This window comes from Hirundo rustica, chromosome 10 (genome assembly GCF_015227805.2).
Source record: "Hirundo rustica isolate bHirRus1 chromosome 10, bHirRus1.pri.v3, whole genome shotgun sequence".
Taxonomy (NCBI): Eukaryota; Metazoa; Chordata; class Aves; order Passeriformes; family Hirundinidae; genus Hirundo; species Hirundo rustica.
This window is the reverse complement of record NC_053459.1, coordinates 4,630,916-4,645,263: the sequence shown is the minus strand read 5'-3', so window position 1 is coordinate 4,645,263 and position 14,348 is coordinate 4,630,916. Positions and strand designations below refer to the sequence as shown.

Below are 14,348 nucleotides of genomic sequence, written 5' to 3'. Positions count from 1 at the left end.
AGGGAATACGAAGGGCCAAAGGCACAGCTTCTCCTTACTCAAATACTTCCTGTCTTCCCAAAACTTTGAAACACAATGAGCAGAGCTTGGCTTGCTAGAAGCTTCCCTTTGTTTGCAAATTGAAGGTAGGAAGACCGAAGTGGAAATGCTGCAGCTCTGGGCATGTTCAGTTCATGTTCATGCTGGATTTCCCATGAAGTAGGCAAATAATTAAAAAAAAAGGTTTTTTTTTTTCCTGAGCTGTCCTTATCCTGCCATAGAACTGAATTCCTAGTGCAGGCTGACGACCTCCTGCACTGGTGGAGCGGTTGTGCTGCAGTATTTCACCAGCTGGGCTGTTACCAGACCCATATTATTATGGAAAATTTTCCAGCTCTTTTTTTTACATATCCGGCTCCAGAAAACCATTATCTGGTTGTGCTGCCTCTCTCCACCTGTTATAGAAGAGATTCCAACTGTCTTGGTTTTGCTCAAAACAGCTCCCTGCCACCAAACACAACTCATTCTCGTCCAAATCAGATTTTACCTTCGTACCTTTTTAATTAAAAAAAAAACCAAAAATCAAAGGCAATCTGCTTGTACAGCCTTTCCCAGCAGGAGGCTTTGGCCCAAGACATGATCTGGTGGGCATAACAGCAAATGAAAGCCAAAACACAGCAGAAAAAAAAAGAAGAAAAGTGTAGTTGCTCCCTTTTGTGTTACCTGTGAATTAGTTTATCTATGGAAACAGGGGATCAGTGGGGCAGAGGAAGGGGTCGGGTCGGGCCCTGTGGTTCAGTGTGTGATACGTCCATGAACGTGTGTTGGTGCATCCATGACCTATATTTGGATATACAGGCTATAAAAAGCCTCGGAACAAACAACCTCCTGCAGGACTCAGATCCCCTGTCCCTGCTGTTGCTGCCGGCTACAGGAGAGAGGAGCAAGCCCGCTGCAGCTTTTATTTCTTCTCTTGGTGTTCTCCAAGAAGATGGCGAAAGCCAGCATCTCCCTGCGCTCCCTGAACGAGACGCTGAACAGGTGCCGCAGGGCGCGCGAGGGGATGGGGAGGGCGCGGGGGGCTGGGGCACGGGACACCACACCAGACAATCCGTGAGCACAGCAAACCTGTGCTTCCCTGGAAACTTCTGTGGGCAACAGACGTTGTGTGTGTGCAGGGAGGACAGAGCTCGTGAACAGGCTTAATCTCTCCTTCACTCACTGGGGAGGAAAGAGGGACAGAGCCATCAGCTCCACGGTGGTGTTCATTCTCTGGCTGTTTGCTGCAGGATTTGGGCAGTTGCTCCATCACCCATAGCCTGCAGCTGCATGAAGTGTCACCAGGCAATGAGAGCACTTGGTCTGTTCAGCCTGGAGGAGACTGAGGGGAGACCTCGTTGAGGTTTACAGCTTCCTCGTGAGGGGGGAGGAGGGACAGACACTGATCTGTGTGGTGCCCAGTGACGGGACCTGAGGGAATGGAGTTGTGTCAGGGGAGGTTTAGGTTGGATATGAGAAAAAGGTTCTTCCCCCAGAGGGTGGTTGGGCACTGAACAGGCACCTCAGGGAATGTCATAGCACCAAAGCTGCCAGAGCTCAAGAGGCACTTGGACAATGCTCTCGGGCGCAGGGTGGGATTGCTGAGGGGGGCCAGGAGCTGGATCCTTGTGGATGCCTTCCAACTGAGCATATTCCGTGATTCTATGAAACTTGGGCTTGCTGTTCTAATTGGAGTTTTGAGGTGAACTTGTGAGACCATGCCTGTCTGGAGGGTTCAAAGATAGGAAATAAGTGGTTATCATGAGTAAAAAAAGCCCAAGAATGGATCTTACTTACAAGTTTAAGGAAAGCAAATCACCATTACTAGAGAATCAGGACATAGGTAACGCTGATTCACCCTCCATTTCCAAAGCCTGCACTTGGCAGAGGAACGTGACCAACAGGTTCACGGACTTCCTGAAAAATAATCCTGCCTCAGCTGCCCCTGCTGGCACCGGTCCGTTTTGGCTGTGCAGCAGCAGGCGCCAATGGAGGTGGCTCAGAGCAGATATAGAGATGAGCATGGATCTCTCTTCAGGAAAAAGAGTCAAAAAAGGGTCTGAAATTCTCAGCAGCTAGAGGCAGGCAGGATACCGTCCCCGCTCTGTGGATTTTCACATCGGGATTTTCATGTTGCTGTGAGGGAGGTGAGGCTCTGGCACAGGTTGCCCAGAGAAGCTGTGGCTGCCCCACTCCTGGAAGTGTCCAAGGCCAGGTTGGACAGGGTTTGGAGCAACCTGGGATAGTGGAAGGTGTCCCTGCCCATGGCAGGGGATGGAATGACATGGGCTTTAAGGTCCTTCCAACCCCAGCTATTCTGAGATTCTATGATGTGTTACATTTAAAGGCAAACTATGCAGTGTTGAGACATTTCAAAGTCAAATCAGGTGTTAAACATACAACTGTGGTTTACCTGCAGTCAAGAGGATCCCTATCAAGACTATCACAGCTGATGGGATGCAGTGCTTCTGCTTAGGAAATGAATGATTGGGTGTTGACAGACAGACAGACAGCTGACAGACTTGGAAGGAAACTGCTGCTCTTGTCGAGATACTGTTCATACTGTTGGTTCACCCGCAGCCTGTATGACTGATTCACACGATGGTGTACACCAAAGTAGCTATTGGAGACCCGACCGGAGGGAGAAACAATAAACAACTCCTGAAAGAAAAAAGTGAAAATTCATTCTGGGGGAAACTGCTTGGAGAAGTGTGTGTCTAACAGCCCATGGAGTGAGTGAATGGGGAGAGCTTGGAGAAGTGCAGGATGCTGCACTGGCCTGGAAAATCAAACCCAAGTGACAGGTCTAAAATACCATTTTCTGTAAATGCCTGAATAGCAGAAATAAGGTTTCACAGAGAACCATACTTCCAAAGAAGTGGAAATGCTGAAGCTTCTACTGCCTGGCTTCCAAGTATGTTCTGTGTGCTAACAAGAGGGGAATTTTAAAAGCTTTCTGGTAAAGAATGGGGATGTGGTTTGTGTGTACACTAGTCAGAGTTGGAGGTCACTGATTTAGTGGTAACTTCACTTACACTAAAGGAAAAAGTGTTCAGAAGTCATGATGGAAATGAAAGCATTCTTCCTCTTTTCATTCCAAACTTAGATCAAGAGGCAGCAGCACTCAGTCTACCAGAATTCAGTTACAGCTGTGGGAGATCAGTTATGGATCTACCGTGGTATAACTGAACAGACAATTTAGATCCAAAACTGGAAAATGCTGAAATGTTTGTTGCAGGTGCTTTAAAATGCAGATTAATTTACAGACAGGCAATTTTTAAAAAAGTGTTTGAGATAAAACTGGTCAAATAGTAAAGTGTTGGAGTGAAGACTGCTGAGAAACTACTGCTGCACTGAGAGTAGCATTAGTGATGAGATCTTGGATAACTTTACTCTTACATGTAGAGGAGGAAGTTGGAGAATGGGCCATGAGGAAGCTTATTTATCATGACAAAAACCTGCAAACCAGGGAGCAATTCACCGGCAAGAACACTCATTATCTGACAACCCAGCTCTGAAAGTCACTCACGGCAAACCCCGACTCACCTCACCTCAGTTTCTGCACTTGCTCTCTCTCTGCTGACGGATTCGATCCAATTATGACACATCAATCCTTCCAGTTCTTCTGAGCTCCCCACATTTCGACATGACACCAGCTTAATTTTCCAATTAAAGTTCTATTTTTGTCCCAAAATTCTTGCTGAAGCAAGAGGAGTCCTACCGCAGTAAGATGAGCTTTCACCAGGCTGCAGAGGAAGCCTCGTAGCCTCAGGAAACCACAGAAAATCGTTAGACCAGGATCTGCACAAGCGGCCAGACAATGAATTATGGTGGGGGATACTTAGTAAAATATGGCACTATTGAAGTCTTTCTATTTTCTCCTCATTCAGGTCGGCTGCAGACAGAATCCAAACTAGGGTTTGGTTTGGAGAAGGGGAGGCAGGAGGAAAGGCAGGCAGGCAGAGGGAGGAGCTGCTGATAGGAAAAAGAATTTTCGGTCCATCTCTTATAACAACAGGCATTAAAATCCCATGAGATATGTGTCAAAGAATGAAAAAATGTTTGAAGGGTTTTGTTTTGCCCCCTCCCCTTTTTTTTTTTTTTTTTTTTAATATCATCATCAGCTGCTGTGTATTTTGTCCTTACAAAACGTTCCTCCAAAGATACATGTGACAGGGCCACAAACATGAATACAGTGTTTAACACAGGTAGGTCACAATTCAGAACTCAATTTCCTGAACATTAAAACAATACAATAATAATAGTAACAGAAGCAGTGGAGCAAGCTAGGAATGAAAAAAGATAAGATAAAGAAAAATATGTAGGTAATAATATTTTGCTGATGGTGTAGTTATTGTTAGCTTACACAGCCTGAAGTTCTGCCAGTAAAATAAAAAGAAAAACCACCAAAAATTCTGTAAGGAATAGGTGATGTTCTGCTAGTAAATCACTATTGACTGCATAGTACTGAGATAGTTGTTCAGTATCTAGGAAGGGACTTTGAATTATTTACATTCAGATCCTCAAGATTCTCAGGAACATGCCTTGATGTCAATCAGGTAACTGAGGAAAATGTTGAGAAAACTGTCTTAAATGTGGAGAAAACTGTCTTCACAAAAAACACCCACAAGTGACAGAAGCCCAGCACACCCTGTATCTCCAGGAAAGAGAGAAATGGGTACAAAAATAAATACTTGCATTCCCTTGTACCTTGAACAGCAAGTTCTTTTAAAGGAGGCAGTTTGCTTCAGCAAAAGTGGACTGGCATAAAACTCAAAACCTCATCTTTACAATTTACAATTTTAAGTGGGGAAAAACACAACAGATACCAAATAATGAAAAAGCAATTAATAAATACAAGCTATGAAGTAGTTTATATCACAGTTGTTCCACGGAAGGACGGTCCTATTAAAAAAAATACTGCAGGTGGCTTGTTTATTATTTGCATAATTTTTAACCAGAGGAGTAATGAGAAGTTCTGCTCAATGTTAAATGAAAGTGGTTCAGAACACCATGACATTACAAATAAAAGCACAGATCACCTCAAAAAGTGTTAAGAGAAAAACCTGGGCTACTAATAATGCATATGGTTGAGAGCCACATACTAATTTTGCAGCTGTATTGTAAGATCTCCGCACCAGGAAACGGCTAAAAAGACGCGACAAAAAACCTTGACTTTTAGTGGTCTTTGTTCTCACAATCTTGGTAGGAGGCCCAGAACGGGGTCCGGAGCTGTTCACAATGCAATGTCGCTGCAGAAAGCCCCAAACCCTTCCGAAATTCCCTTTCTCTGGTTTTCCCCGGCGCAGAGTAGAAAGCAGGCTGCTGTCCCTGGAGGCTCGCTTCGCGCAGCTGGACTGCAGCCTGCAGACGCTGGCGCACGAGTTCGACCTGCAGGCCGAGATGCTGCAGGAGGACCTGAGGCGGGACGTGCCCCGCGCACCTGCGGCCAGGTGAGCACAGCCAGGGCCCAAAGCCCGGCTCCCAGCCCGCCCGCCCGGCTTTGGGCACTGCCGGGCACTGGGCAGCCTAGGCCAGCGCCTCACCGCCCTCACAGGGAAGGAATTATTCCTAACATGCCACCTAACGCTGCTCTCTGGCAGTGGGAAGCGCCATTCCCACCCGTCCTACCACGGCAGCCGAGCCCACCTTCCCCCTCAGGGCTCACGGCCTCCGTCTCCCAGCAGGCTCGGCGGAGGAGGTGGAAGAGGAGAAGGAGGAGACAGAAGAAGAGGAGGAGGAGGAGAAGGAAGGAGAAGGGGAGAAGGAGGAGAAAGAGGAGGAGGCGGAGCCCTCAGCCGGGCGGCGGGAACAGCTCCTCAGTGAGGGGCGGAGCGCAGCCGCCATTGCGGGAGCCGCGGCCTTTCCCGGGCTCCGGAGCGGTGGGTGCCGAGTCCTCGCCGGGCCCCTCAGGGGCTGGGGGTGACGGGGGCCGGGGGGGACGAGGGGCCTCCTTTTCGCTGGGCGGCGACGTCCTGGAGGTTATTTTAATTTGTCAATAAAAAGAGCGGAAATTATAAAGCCCGCCTTAACGTGTATTTGTCTCCATGGCGAGTTCTCTGTGAGGAGTGGCGGCCTGCCTTTCGAGGGCCTCCTGTCTCTGAAGCTGCCTGTTTAAGAAGTTTGTAGCTTAAAAATCAGTGGGTTTCTATTTTTGCTGTATGTGTCTTTTGTTTTCTCTCCCACAGTATTGCTGGGCCAAGTGGAAAAATCGCGTGAGGAGACAGATGACCTCCACGGTTTCAAGTCATACAAGAAGGTGCTGAAGTCTTAATTCTTCATTTATCTTAAGAAAAAAGGAATTTTAGCTTTATAGTCCTAATTTAAGCAAGCGAATGAATGAGGAAGAAGCTGCTCTGCTGTGATGTATTTCACCTTCAGAACGTGCTGGAAGCAAGCTTGTGCCAAAAGCAGCTCTCAAAGGATGCGCATACACTGAAAAAATGAGTGAATGGAAGGTTAAGGTAACTGGAATAACGTATCCAGCATATCTTATCATAGGTAGGGAGTGGTGGGGGAAGAGGGGAGTAACAGAGGTGGCTGGAAGAACTGTCTTTTTCCCCTTCTCCTTACCACCTCCTTGCTATCCCCAAAGCACCTGTTACAGTTCATAGGGAACTGCAGTAGGAAAACCTGGTACAGGTTTTCCATGACTTCTGTAAAGATCTGCTTCTTCCTCAGGAATCTCTTAGGCCCTGAGCAAAAGCAACCACTTAAGCAAGCTTCTAAATCCACTAACGTTTTTCTTAAAGTAGCTGTAAAACGTTTTGTATTTTCCTTTATTTTACTTCCCATGAAGAACATAAATGTTTCTTTTTTCTTTCAGGCCCTGATGTTGCCCTAGTGTTGTTCCTCTACCTCAAGTCAGTATGTCGAAGAAATCCAAGGCGCCGCTTTCCTTGTCGGACTGCCTCTGCCAAATTTGCATGGAGATCTTTGTGGAGCCTGTCACACTGCCATGCAGCCATACCCTCTGTAATTCCTGCTTCCAGATGACAGTGGAAAAGGCCAGTCTTTGTTGCCCCTTTTGTAGGCGTCGAGTCTCTTCCTGGGCACGGTACAATACCCGCAGAAATACTCTGATCAACTGGGAGCTCTGGGAGAAGATTCAGAAGAATTACCCAAAGGAATGCGAGCAGAGGATTAACGGACAGGATTTGGATGAGGAAAGTAAGTGAAATGTCACTTGTCCTGGGATGTCTCTCAGGAATTACTGTGGTCTTCAGATGCTGGGAAATCAGGAGATGTGGGTAGGCAGGTGTGTTACTGCTGCCAGAGACAGAGCTCTCCTGAAAAAGGGGCAGGGAAGAGATGGGTAATGCCTTCTTCATTTGTAGTACAGAGGATAAAAATTGCATTGTCTGGTCATTTCAGTGGGTATCGGTTCATGCCTTTGGTGTGGGGTATTGGTGTGTGGCTGCCTGGCCTTGTTCATTGCTCATTTGCAGCTGTAGCATCTGCAAGCAGAGTGTTTGAATCTGTGGGTATGTTTCTTTATCACTGTCAAGTAAGTGAAATGGTTAAAAGGGTTTTAGGTGTTAATTCATTTGGTTGAAATTCCAGGGGTTCAGTCAATGCAAGAATCTGTGAGCTGAAAATTGTGGTGTCAGAGAGGAGGAAGTGAAATCTGGTTAACTTTTTGAAGAAGGATTTTGGGGTTTGTGATGTTGCAGGCGTCCTTGGGGGGTTGTTTTTGGTGGGTTGGCAGTAGGGCAGCTTGTTCCACTTGCAGTGTTCTGAGGTCTTTTTAATGAAAAAGAGTGAAAGACACAAATTATGGTCAGTGTACCAACAGAGAATGAATGACGGAATGGTTTTGGTTTGGGAGGGACCTTAAAGTTCATCCCATTCCCACCACGGGCAGGGACACCTTCCTTTAGATCAGGGTGCTCCAAGCTCCACCCAGCTGGCCTTGGACACTTCCAGGGAAGGGGCAGCCACAGCTTCTCTGGGCAACCTGTTTCGTTGTATTTGCTTTACTTACAGTGCTTGGGAAACACTGCCTGTTCCTGCAGCAACACACTTTTCTGCTGTGTAAACTTTATTCCTCAGTATTTTTTGCTTTATTCCTTTCTTTTTTAAATCACATCACTTGGTTTAAATCAAATCATTTGTATGACAGGGTATGGAGTTAAAATCCTTTGTTGTTGTTAAAATCCTTTGTTGTTGACTGTCATGACTTTGTGTTTGTTGACTTTGGTTTTTTTCCTCTCCTTCCTCTTGATGAGTCTGTGTCCCCAAGCCGCAGCACCAGCTGTGCAAGCCTGGGGAGCTCAGGCAGGAATATGAAGCAGAGATTAGTAAGGTAAGTCTAAAAATACGTCTAACAAACATAAATGCTTTGTATACAGTTATTTGAATTGTTCCCACAAACAGCTGTAATTTTATTTAATAATAAAGATACTTAAAAGGGTGCTGCAGCTGCAAGAACATACTGGTCACTCCTGAATCATGAATTAAGTTGATGGAAGGTATTTTTTTCTAAATGACATGAGGTGACATTTCTAAGGTTTTCTTGATCCATGCCTCCTACCTCATCTCTCAGTCAATGTATGTAAAAGTAGCAAATGTAGAAATTTGGAACTGTTTGGGCTTTGGTTTTGTATTTGTCTTCTTGATTTCCCTCCAAGTAAGAACCGCAATTAGATAACCTTCAGTAATGAACCTACAGCACTTTTCTTCTTTGTTCTTTCTGTTACCTGTGCTCATTTAAAAGTCAGTAAAGATTTTAAATAATTCTCAACTTTGTCCTATTTAAGGATCCTTCCTCCAATTCAGACACAGTAGTATTGAGAATTAGAGTTGGAAAATATATGGGGGAATGCGCCTTTCCCTGAGATCCCCTCACTGGTGATTACAGGAGCACCTGAAGCAGAGGTCTGGGGGAAATTTCCAAAGAAAGCTTTATTCTTGAAGTACTTTGCTCTCCTCCTGGAGTTGCTGGTAACTGATCTCTCAGCATGTCTGCTGTAAGGAAGGCACATCTGAAATTCCTGGCCTGCTGTTTTGGATTTTGTGTGTTTCAAGAGAGCAGCACTCTCCTAAAAGACAGTTGTGCCTTCTTTGGGAGATAAAATGATAAAAGCAGGTGCTGTGGGAGCAAGTACTGTGGGATAGCTGACATTCAGCTTTAGAAAAAATTCTAATCCCAGTTTCTCTGTAGATCAATGTGTTTGGAGATCTTAGTTTTTGTTACTAACACTTTGAAAAGGTAGGGAATGGAGTTTAACCTTACAGGTTAGCAAGGTTAATGGTATGACCTTAAAGAAACCACAAGGTTTTTCCCTATGGTCAAACCCAAGGCTCTGTACACAGTATCCTTGTGATTCTTACATCTTTGAGACTGCTGTATTTTGTGAAGAGTGAATGCTTCACGTTTAAGGAGTGTCATCTCAGAGGTGCTGGTGTGAAGTGTGGCCCTGCAGGAGTAACCAGGTGGAGTTTTTCCAAACATCTGGTTTAGGTGGAGGCAGAAAGGCGAGCGCACGAACAGGAGGAGAACAAAGCGAGTGAGGAGTACATCCAGCGGCTGCTGGCAGAGGAGGAGGAGGAGCAAAGGTTGGCAGAAGAGAGACGGAGGGAGATGGAAAAGCAGCTGAAGCAAGATGAGGAGCTGGCCTGGCAGCTCAGTAACAGTCTGGTGAGTTAGGATCGAGTGTCAATATAGTGTAAGCAACTTGGACTTCTGAGAGCAAATGTTTAAGTTCGTAATAGTTTAAATTTATTTTTGTTGTTGTTAGAAGCTGTTGTCACCCCCCAGTACTTTAAAGCCTTGATTGATCATTAATTTTTGAAAAGCCAGGGGGAGGGTGAAGCCTGTGTAATACACACTTGAAATCCAGCATGTGTGCTGCATGTTTTCATTGTGAAACATTTTAAACATTGGTTTTCTGTTGTATGCTTCCTTTTACTCATGATTTTAAAAATCCTACTTTGGAAAAAAATTAACATCTGTAACCTGCACTGGAAGAAAGGAACATACAGTGAAAATGTACCTTTTGGAGGCTTTTTTTGTTTTATTAATTTGTTTTGCTTAGCTGAATTTTTGCTACCCAATGATGAAACCTGTGTGCTTATTTGTGCAAAGCCTCCTGTCCTCAGTGGATCCAGGAAGGTGCATGAGACCATTTTTAAAAATCCTACTTTGGAAAAAAATTAATATCTGTAACCTGCACTGGAAGAAAGGAACGTGCAGTGAAAATGTACCTTACCTTTTGGAGGCTTTTTTTGTTTTATTAATTTGTTTTGCTTAGTTGAATTTTTGCTACCCAATGATGAAACCTATGTACTTATTTGAGCAAAGCCTCCTGTCCCTCAGGAAGGTGTACTGAACAGGTAACATTTCTTTCTCCATAACCATCCCTTACTCACAGTTCTAGAATTCTTTGGACAAAAGTAACTAATTCTGCAGCAAAACCAAAGTAGTCCCCTGAGGTTTCTGCAGGTTGTGTTTTGTTTTACCTAATGCTGTTTTTATTTGTCTGGAAGAATGAAGATCCCGAGGGACACGTGCCCGGCAGCCCGTCACCAGCACACAGCCTCTCCCTTCAGACGTCCCCACTGAGCCTGGGCAAGGCAAAGAGCAAACCAAGCAACTCCGGAGACATTCAGAAGTAAGGGATTCAGCCAAGTGTTTCTTTAATTATTGGCCTGTTTCAGTGTCCCTCTGCCCCATTTGCTTCTTTGGAATGCTGTAGGCCAGCTTCCCGGGACAACTGGGGACAGATGTAAAGTGTTGAAGTTTAAAACATTTCCTTATAGGAGGAGAAGGGAAGCACTTGCCTTCTTGTTGGTTTTTGTTTGTCAGAATGACCCTGAAGATCTTGACTAATGCAAAAGACTTGACAATCCAAGGACAAAATGTTTAAAGGGGTATCCTTTCATTTTCTTTTTAAGATATCTGTCTCCAAAGAGTTACGGTATGCTGGGATCAGCATCATTCTCCAGTGCCACAGGAAGAGGCAGAAGCAACTCTATCTCTGCGGTAACTGGAATAATTTTTTTATAGATTTCACAGTTTGTAATTTGGGGATATTTTCCTCTTGCCTGTAGGATTCCAGTCCTCTATTCCCCTTGCACATTGGCACTGGGCAGGTTGTATTGCCCTTTTTGAGCTACGTTCAGCATTCATGATTCCCATTTCTGGGGTCCACTGGGAGAGGGTGCACCCTGATTTAAATCATTCTGTGGCTGTCTGTCTGATCATTCCTGTAAGGCCTCCAGAGCAGATGAGCAGGCTTGCACAGTTGGACTGAGCCACTGATAAGAGGAAAATGTTGCAGTTGTGGTTTCAGTCCTTTAGCTGGGCTTCTGCAGTTACTTTAAATATTTTCATTATTACTGAACAGTTAGGTTTGTTTAAAAAGAGAAGTATCTGAGTTGCTACCCCAGAGCACTCAGGGGCAATGCAGCCATGAGGAGTGAGTTTGGTATTTATTCATACCCATGGGCTTTTGATAAATGTACTTCATTAGTGGTGTCTCCCTTTTCTTTAGGAGACCAACAGCAATGAAGGCAACAGTTCTCTGCTGCAGGATGAGCAAGAGGAAATGCCAACCCTGTCTCCACAGCTGACCAGTGTAAATAAAGATTCTGGTGCTAAGGATTCATTTTTGGAATCATGCATGAACTATTTCAGTGCCTCAGCTTCAGGTGAAACTGCCACCATCAAGCAGGAAAAAACACCAGGACCAAATGGTTTAGAAGATGAAGTTCCAGATGCACTTCATGGAACCACAGAAGGGGAAGGGTCTAGGACAGTTCTTTTTAGATCCAAAGGAGATGATGATGATGGAATTGAGTCAGACAGTGGCAATTTAACACATGTCCAGAGGGTAAACCTTGAAAAGTCTGATGAAACTTGTACCTCTGGTCAGTTAGGAATGAACTGTGTGATGTCTGACAGCCAGACTGTGTTGCGTGGTCTCGGGGAGGAGACTGGACACCCGAATGAAGAGACACCAGAGAGGCCACAGAACTCTAAGGAGACTCCCAAAAGGAGGTTACTGGAGGCCCCAGCTGATGCCATGATTGACTTGGGCATGCTTGATAAGCGGAGAAGAACCTTTTCAGAAGGTGCAGAAGACCAAGGAGAGGAGATGAATGATTTTGTGTTGCAGACACAAAGAGCCTTTGAGCAGGAGTTCTATGAAAGGCGCAGGCAGGAGGAGCAGGACAGGCTTCTGGCTCTGCAGCTGCAAAAGGAGCTCGACAAGGAGGAAAAGATCCTTAACCGACAGAAGGGCTCTCCAGATGAGTATCTGCTTCGCACCAAACCACCTCGGTCTGTGAAAGACTCTTCTGCCAGGAAGGGAAGCGCCAAGGTGGCAAAAGACTCAAAGGGATCAAAAGCACAGGCTGAAACCAATCACCACAAGACTCGGCGAAGTTCCTGCAATGAAAACTGGCAGTCCCCTGCCAGGGTCCGGGTGAAATCCCCCAGCGTCAAGGAAGGAAAGGTTTTGAATTGTGTGGTTAATACCAGTGACGCAAATGATATTTGTTCACTGCCTAAGAACAAGCAAAAGACAATCCTGCAGATGTTTAAAAGCCCTGTTGCAGAGTAGATCAGAGCTGTGGACACGTGGTGGAGTGTGAATGGGAGCTGTGGTGATGTTCTCCTGTGCTAGGCAAAGCTTCCCTAAGCAGTTTTGGGTGGTTGCTTTGGAGGGCAACCGCTTTGGGCAGCGGTGCTGTGTTCTGAGAAGTTTTAGTAACATACACCTCCAGAATGTAACATTTTTTTAATTGTTCTTTTCTTGAATATTATTTTCTAGCACTTGCAGCACTTCTTGCAGGAATCGGAGCATTTCTTATTTTCTAACTTGCACATGGTTTGGAGTATGAATACTGGTAGTGTTGGAAAACAAGGATAACTGATGATCTGATCTGAAAATGAGAATCCGAAGCCTTTCGTGGAGAAGATGCACATTGCATGGAGGAAACAAGTGAAAAATGAGTTTGTGTTCCCAGCTGGCTGTCAGCTGCAAGGTTGAAGCTTCCCTCAGCACAACCACTGTTCTGTAAACTGAAGCACATTCCTGGAATTTAGGCTGTTTCTGGGATTGAATTGTTGGCACACACCCATTAACACGAGTGTAACCAGACAGCCGCTCTTTCCCTCTCGTATGCTCACCCCTCCCTTGGGCACAGGAAAGAGGAACAGGTCATTCTCCACTGCCAAAGCCAAGGATCTTCCATGGATGCCAAGGCCGTGGGCTCCCATTCACTTCAATTCCCCGAGATCCCTCCTGCAGATCCCATTGTTGTTAAGAACAGGATACTTTTGTTTTCTTACTGTTAACATTCTGCGACTTTATTCTTGTACAATAGTGTTACTATGTTTAGTGCTGTTTAATTTTCATACTCAAACCGGTTTGAATGTGATTAAAACAGTACTCCAGAAGCCAGGTACAATGGAGAAAGTTAAAAGGGAAAGAAGCAACTGAAAACTGGAGTTGTCAGTAATGACATAACTGTAATTAGAGATTCACCCTGCCTGCCTGTAACTTTCCCTCCATTTCTGGAGGCACTACTCAATACTGTTCCTGTTGGGTTTAAAACTAAAATAACTCCAAAAAATTGGAATTTAGATGTGGAGGTGCTGAGGCCTGTAGGAAGTTGAGGCTGGAGAAGAAGCAAACAGATCGTACTATGCAGAGGAAGTTTTCTTGCTGTTTTATCTGTTGTTTTTTGAAGCCATATTTTGGCTTCTCTTTGCTTCTTCAGAGCTACTTTTGCACTGTGTTTGAAATGGAGCCAAGTGCCAGCTGCACTGCTGAAGGGTGTGTGCTAGTCAGCAAATGTTTGAGTTTTGTCCTTTTTTTGAACCCCATTGATGACTTTAATTCTGTTCTGGGACATCCCCAACAGACTTGTTTCTTCAGCAGCATCTTCTGATGGTTTAAGTTTAAAAAAACCCCAAATTTTATAGAAAGCATGACCAGCACACTTGAGACAAAAAAAAAAACCAAACAAAAACCCCAACAATTAATATTTATTAATTGTTGGGGGTTTTGTTTGGTTTTTTTTTTGGTTTTTTTTTTTTGGTTTTTTTTTTCCCAAAGCCTGCATGTCTTTATCATTGGTGGGCTAATAAATAAATAAATATATAAATGTTCTGTTCAGAGATGTTTTTTGAGAGTTACAAAAGGTTACCAGTGACAAATCCTTTGATTTTTCTCCTGCTGCCTCAGCCATTGTTCTGGAAGCCTTCGTTCAATATGGGTCTGTTTTTCTTTAATCCTTACTACAGTTAGGATTATTTTCTGTCTTACCCATGATGTAAAAAGCTTAATTAAAGGGGTTTTTTTAAAGCAGAGCTACTGACT

At 44.7% G+C, this 14,348-nt stretch overlaps 1 protein-coding gene and 1 long non-coding RNA gene across 4 annotated transcripts; one reads left to right on the top strand and one right to left on the bottom strand.

The window, feature by feature from the left end:
• Nucleotides 1-45: 45 nt before the first annotated feature.
• On the top strand, nt 46-14,348 carry RNF168 (ring finger protein 168). 3 transcript variants are annotated; one of them, XM_040074915.2, is made up of 10 exons: nt 46-1,020; nt 5,328-5,471; nt 5,706-5,900; nt 6,207-6,277; nt 6,845-7,188; nt 8,247-8,323; nt 9,482-9,658; nt 10,507-10,631; nt 10,915-11,002; nt 11,514-14,348. In XM_040074915.2, exons 5-10 carry the CDS (start codon nt 6,888-6,890, stop codon nt 12,582-12,584), a joined length of 1,839 nt encoding a protein of 612 aa, XP_039930849.1. In that variant the 5' UTR covers nt 46-1,020; nt 5,328-5,471; nt 5,706-5,900; nt 6,207-6,277; nt 6,845-6,887; the 3' UTR covers nt 12,585-14,348. The 3 variants fall into 3 exon arrangements, with proteins under 3 accessions (XP_039930849.1, XP_039930850.1, XP_058277837.1); XM_040074916.2 differs by having other exon boundaries at nt 6,207-6,482; XM_058421854.1 differs by having other exon boundaries at nt 5,703-5,900.
• On the bottom strand, nt 1,547-5,356 carry LOC120757485 (uncharacterized). Its single transcript, XR_005702527.1, has 3 exons — nt 3,570-5,356; nt 2,432-2,679; nt 1,547-1,744 (listed from the first exon to the last, which is right to left on the bottom strand). It is a non-coding gene; the product is annotated as an uncharacterized LOC120757485 (long non-coding RNA).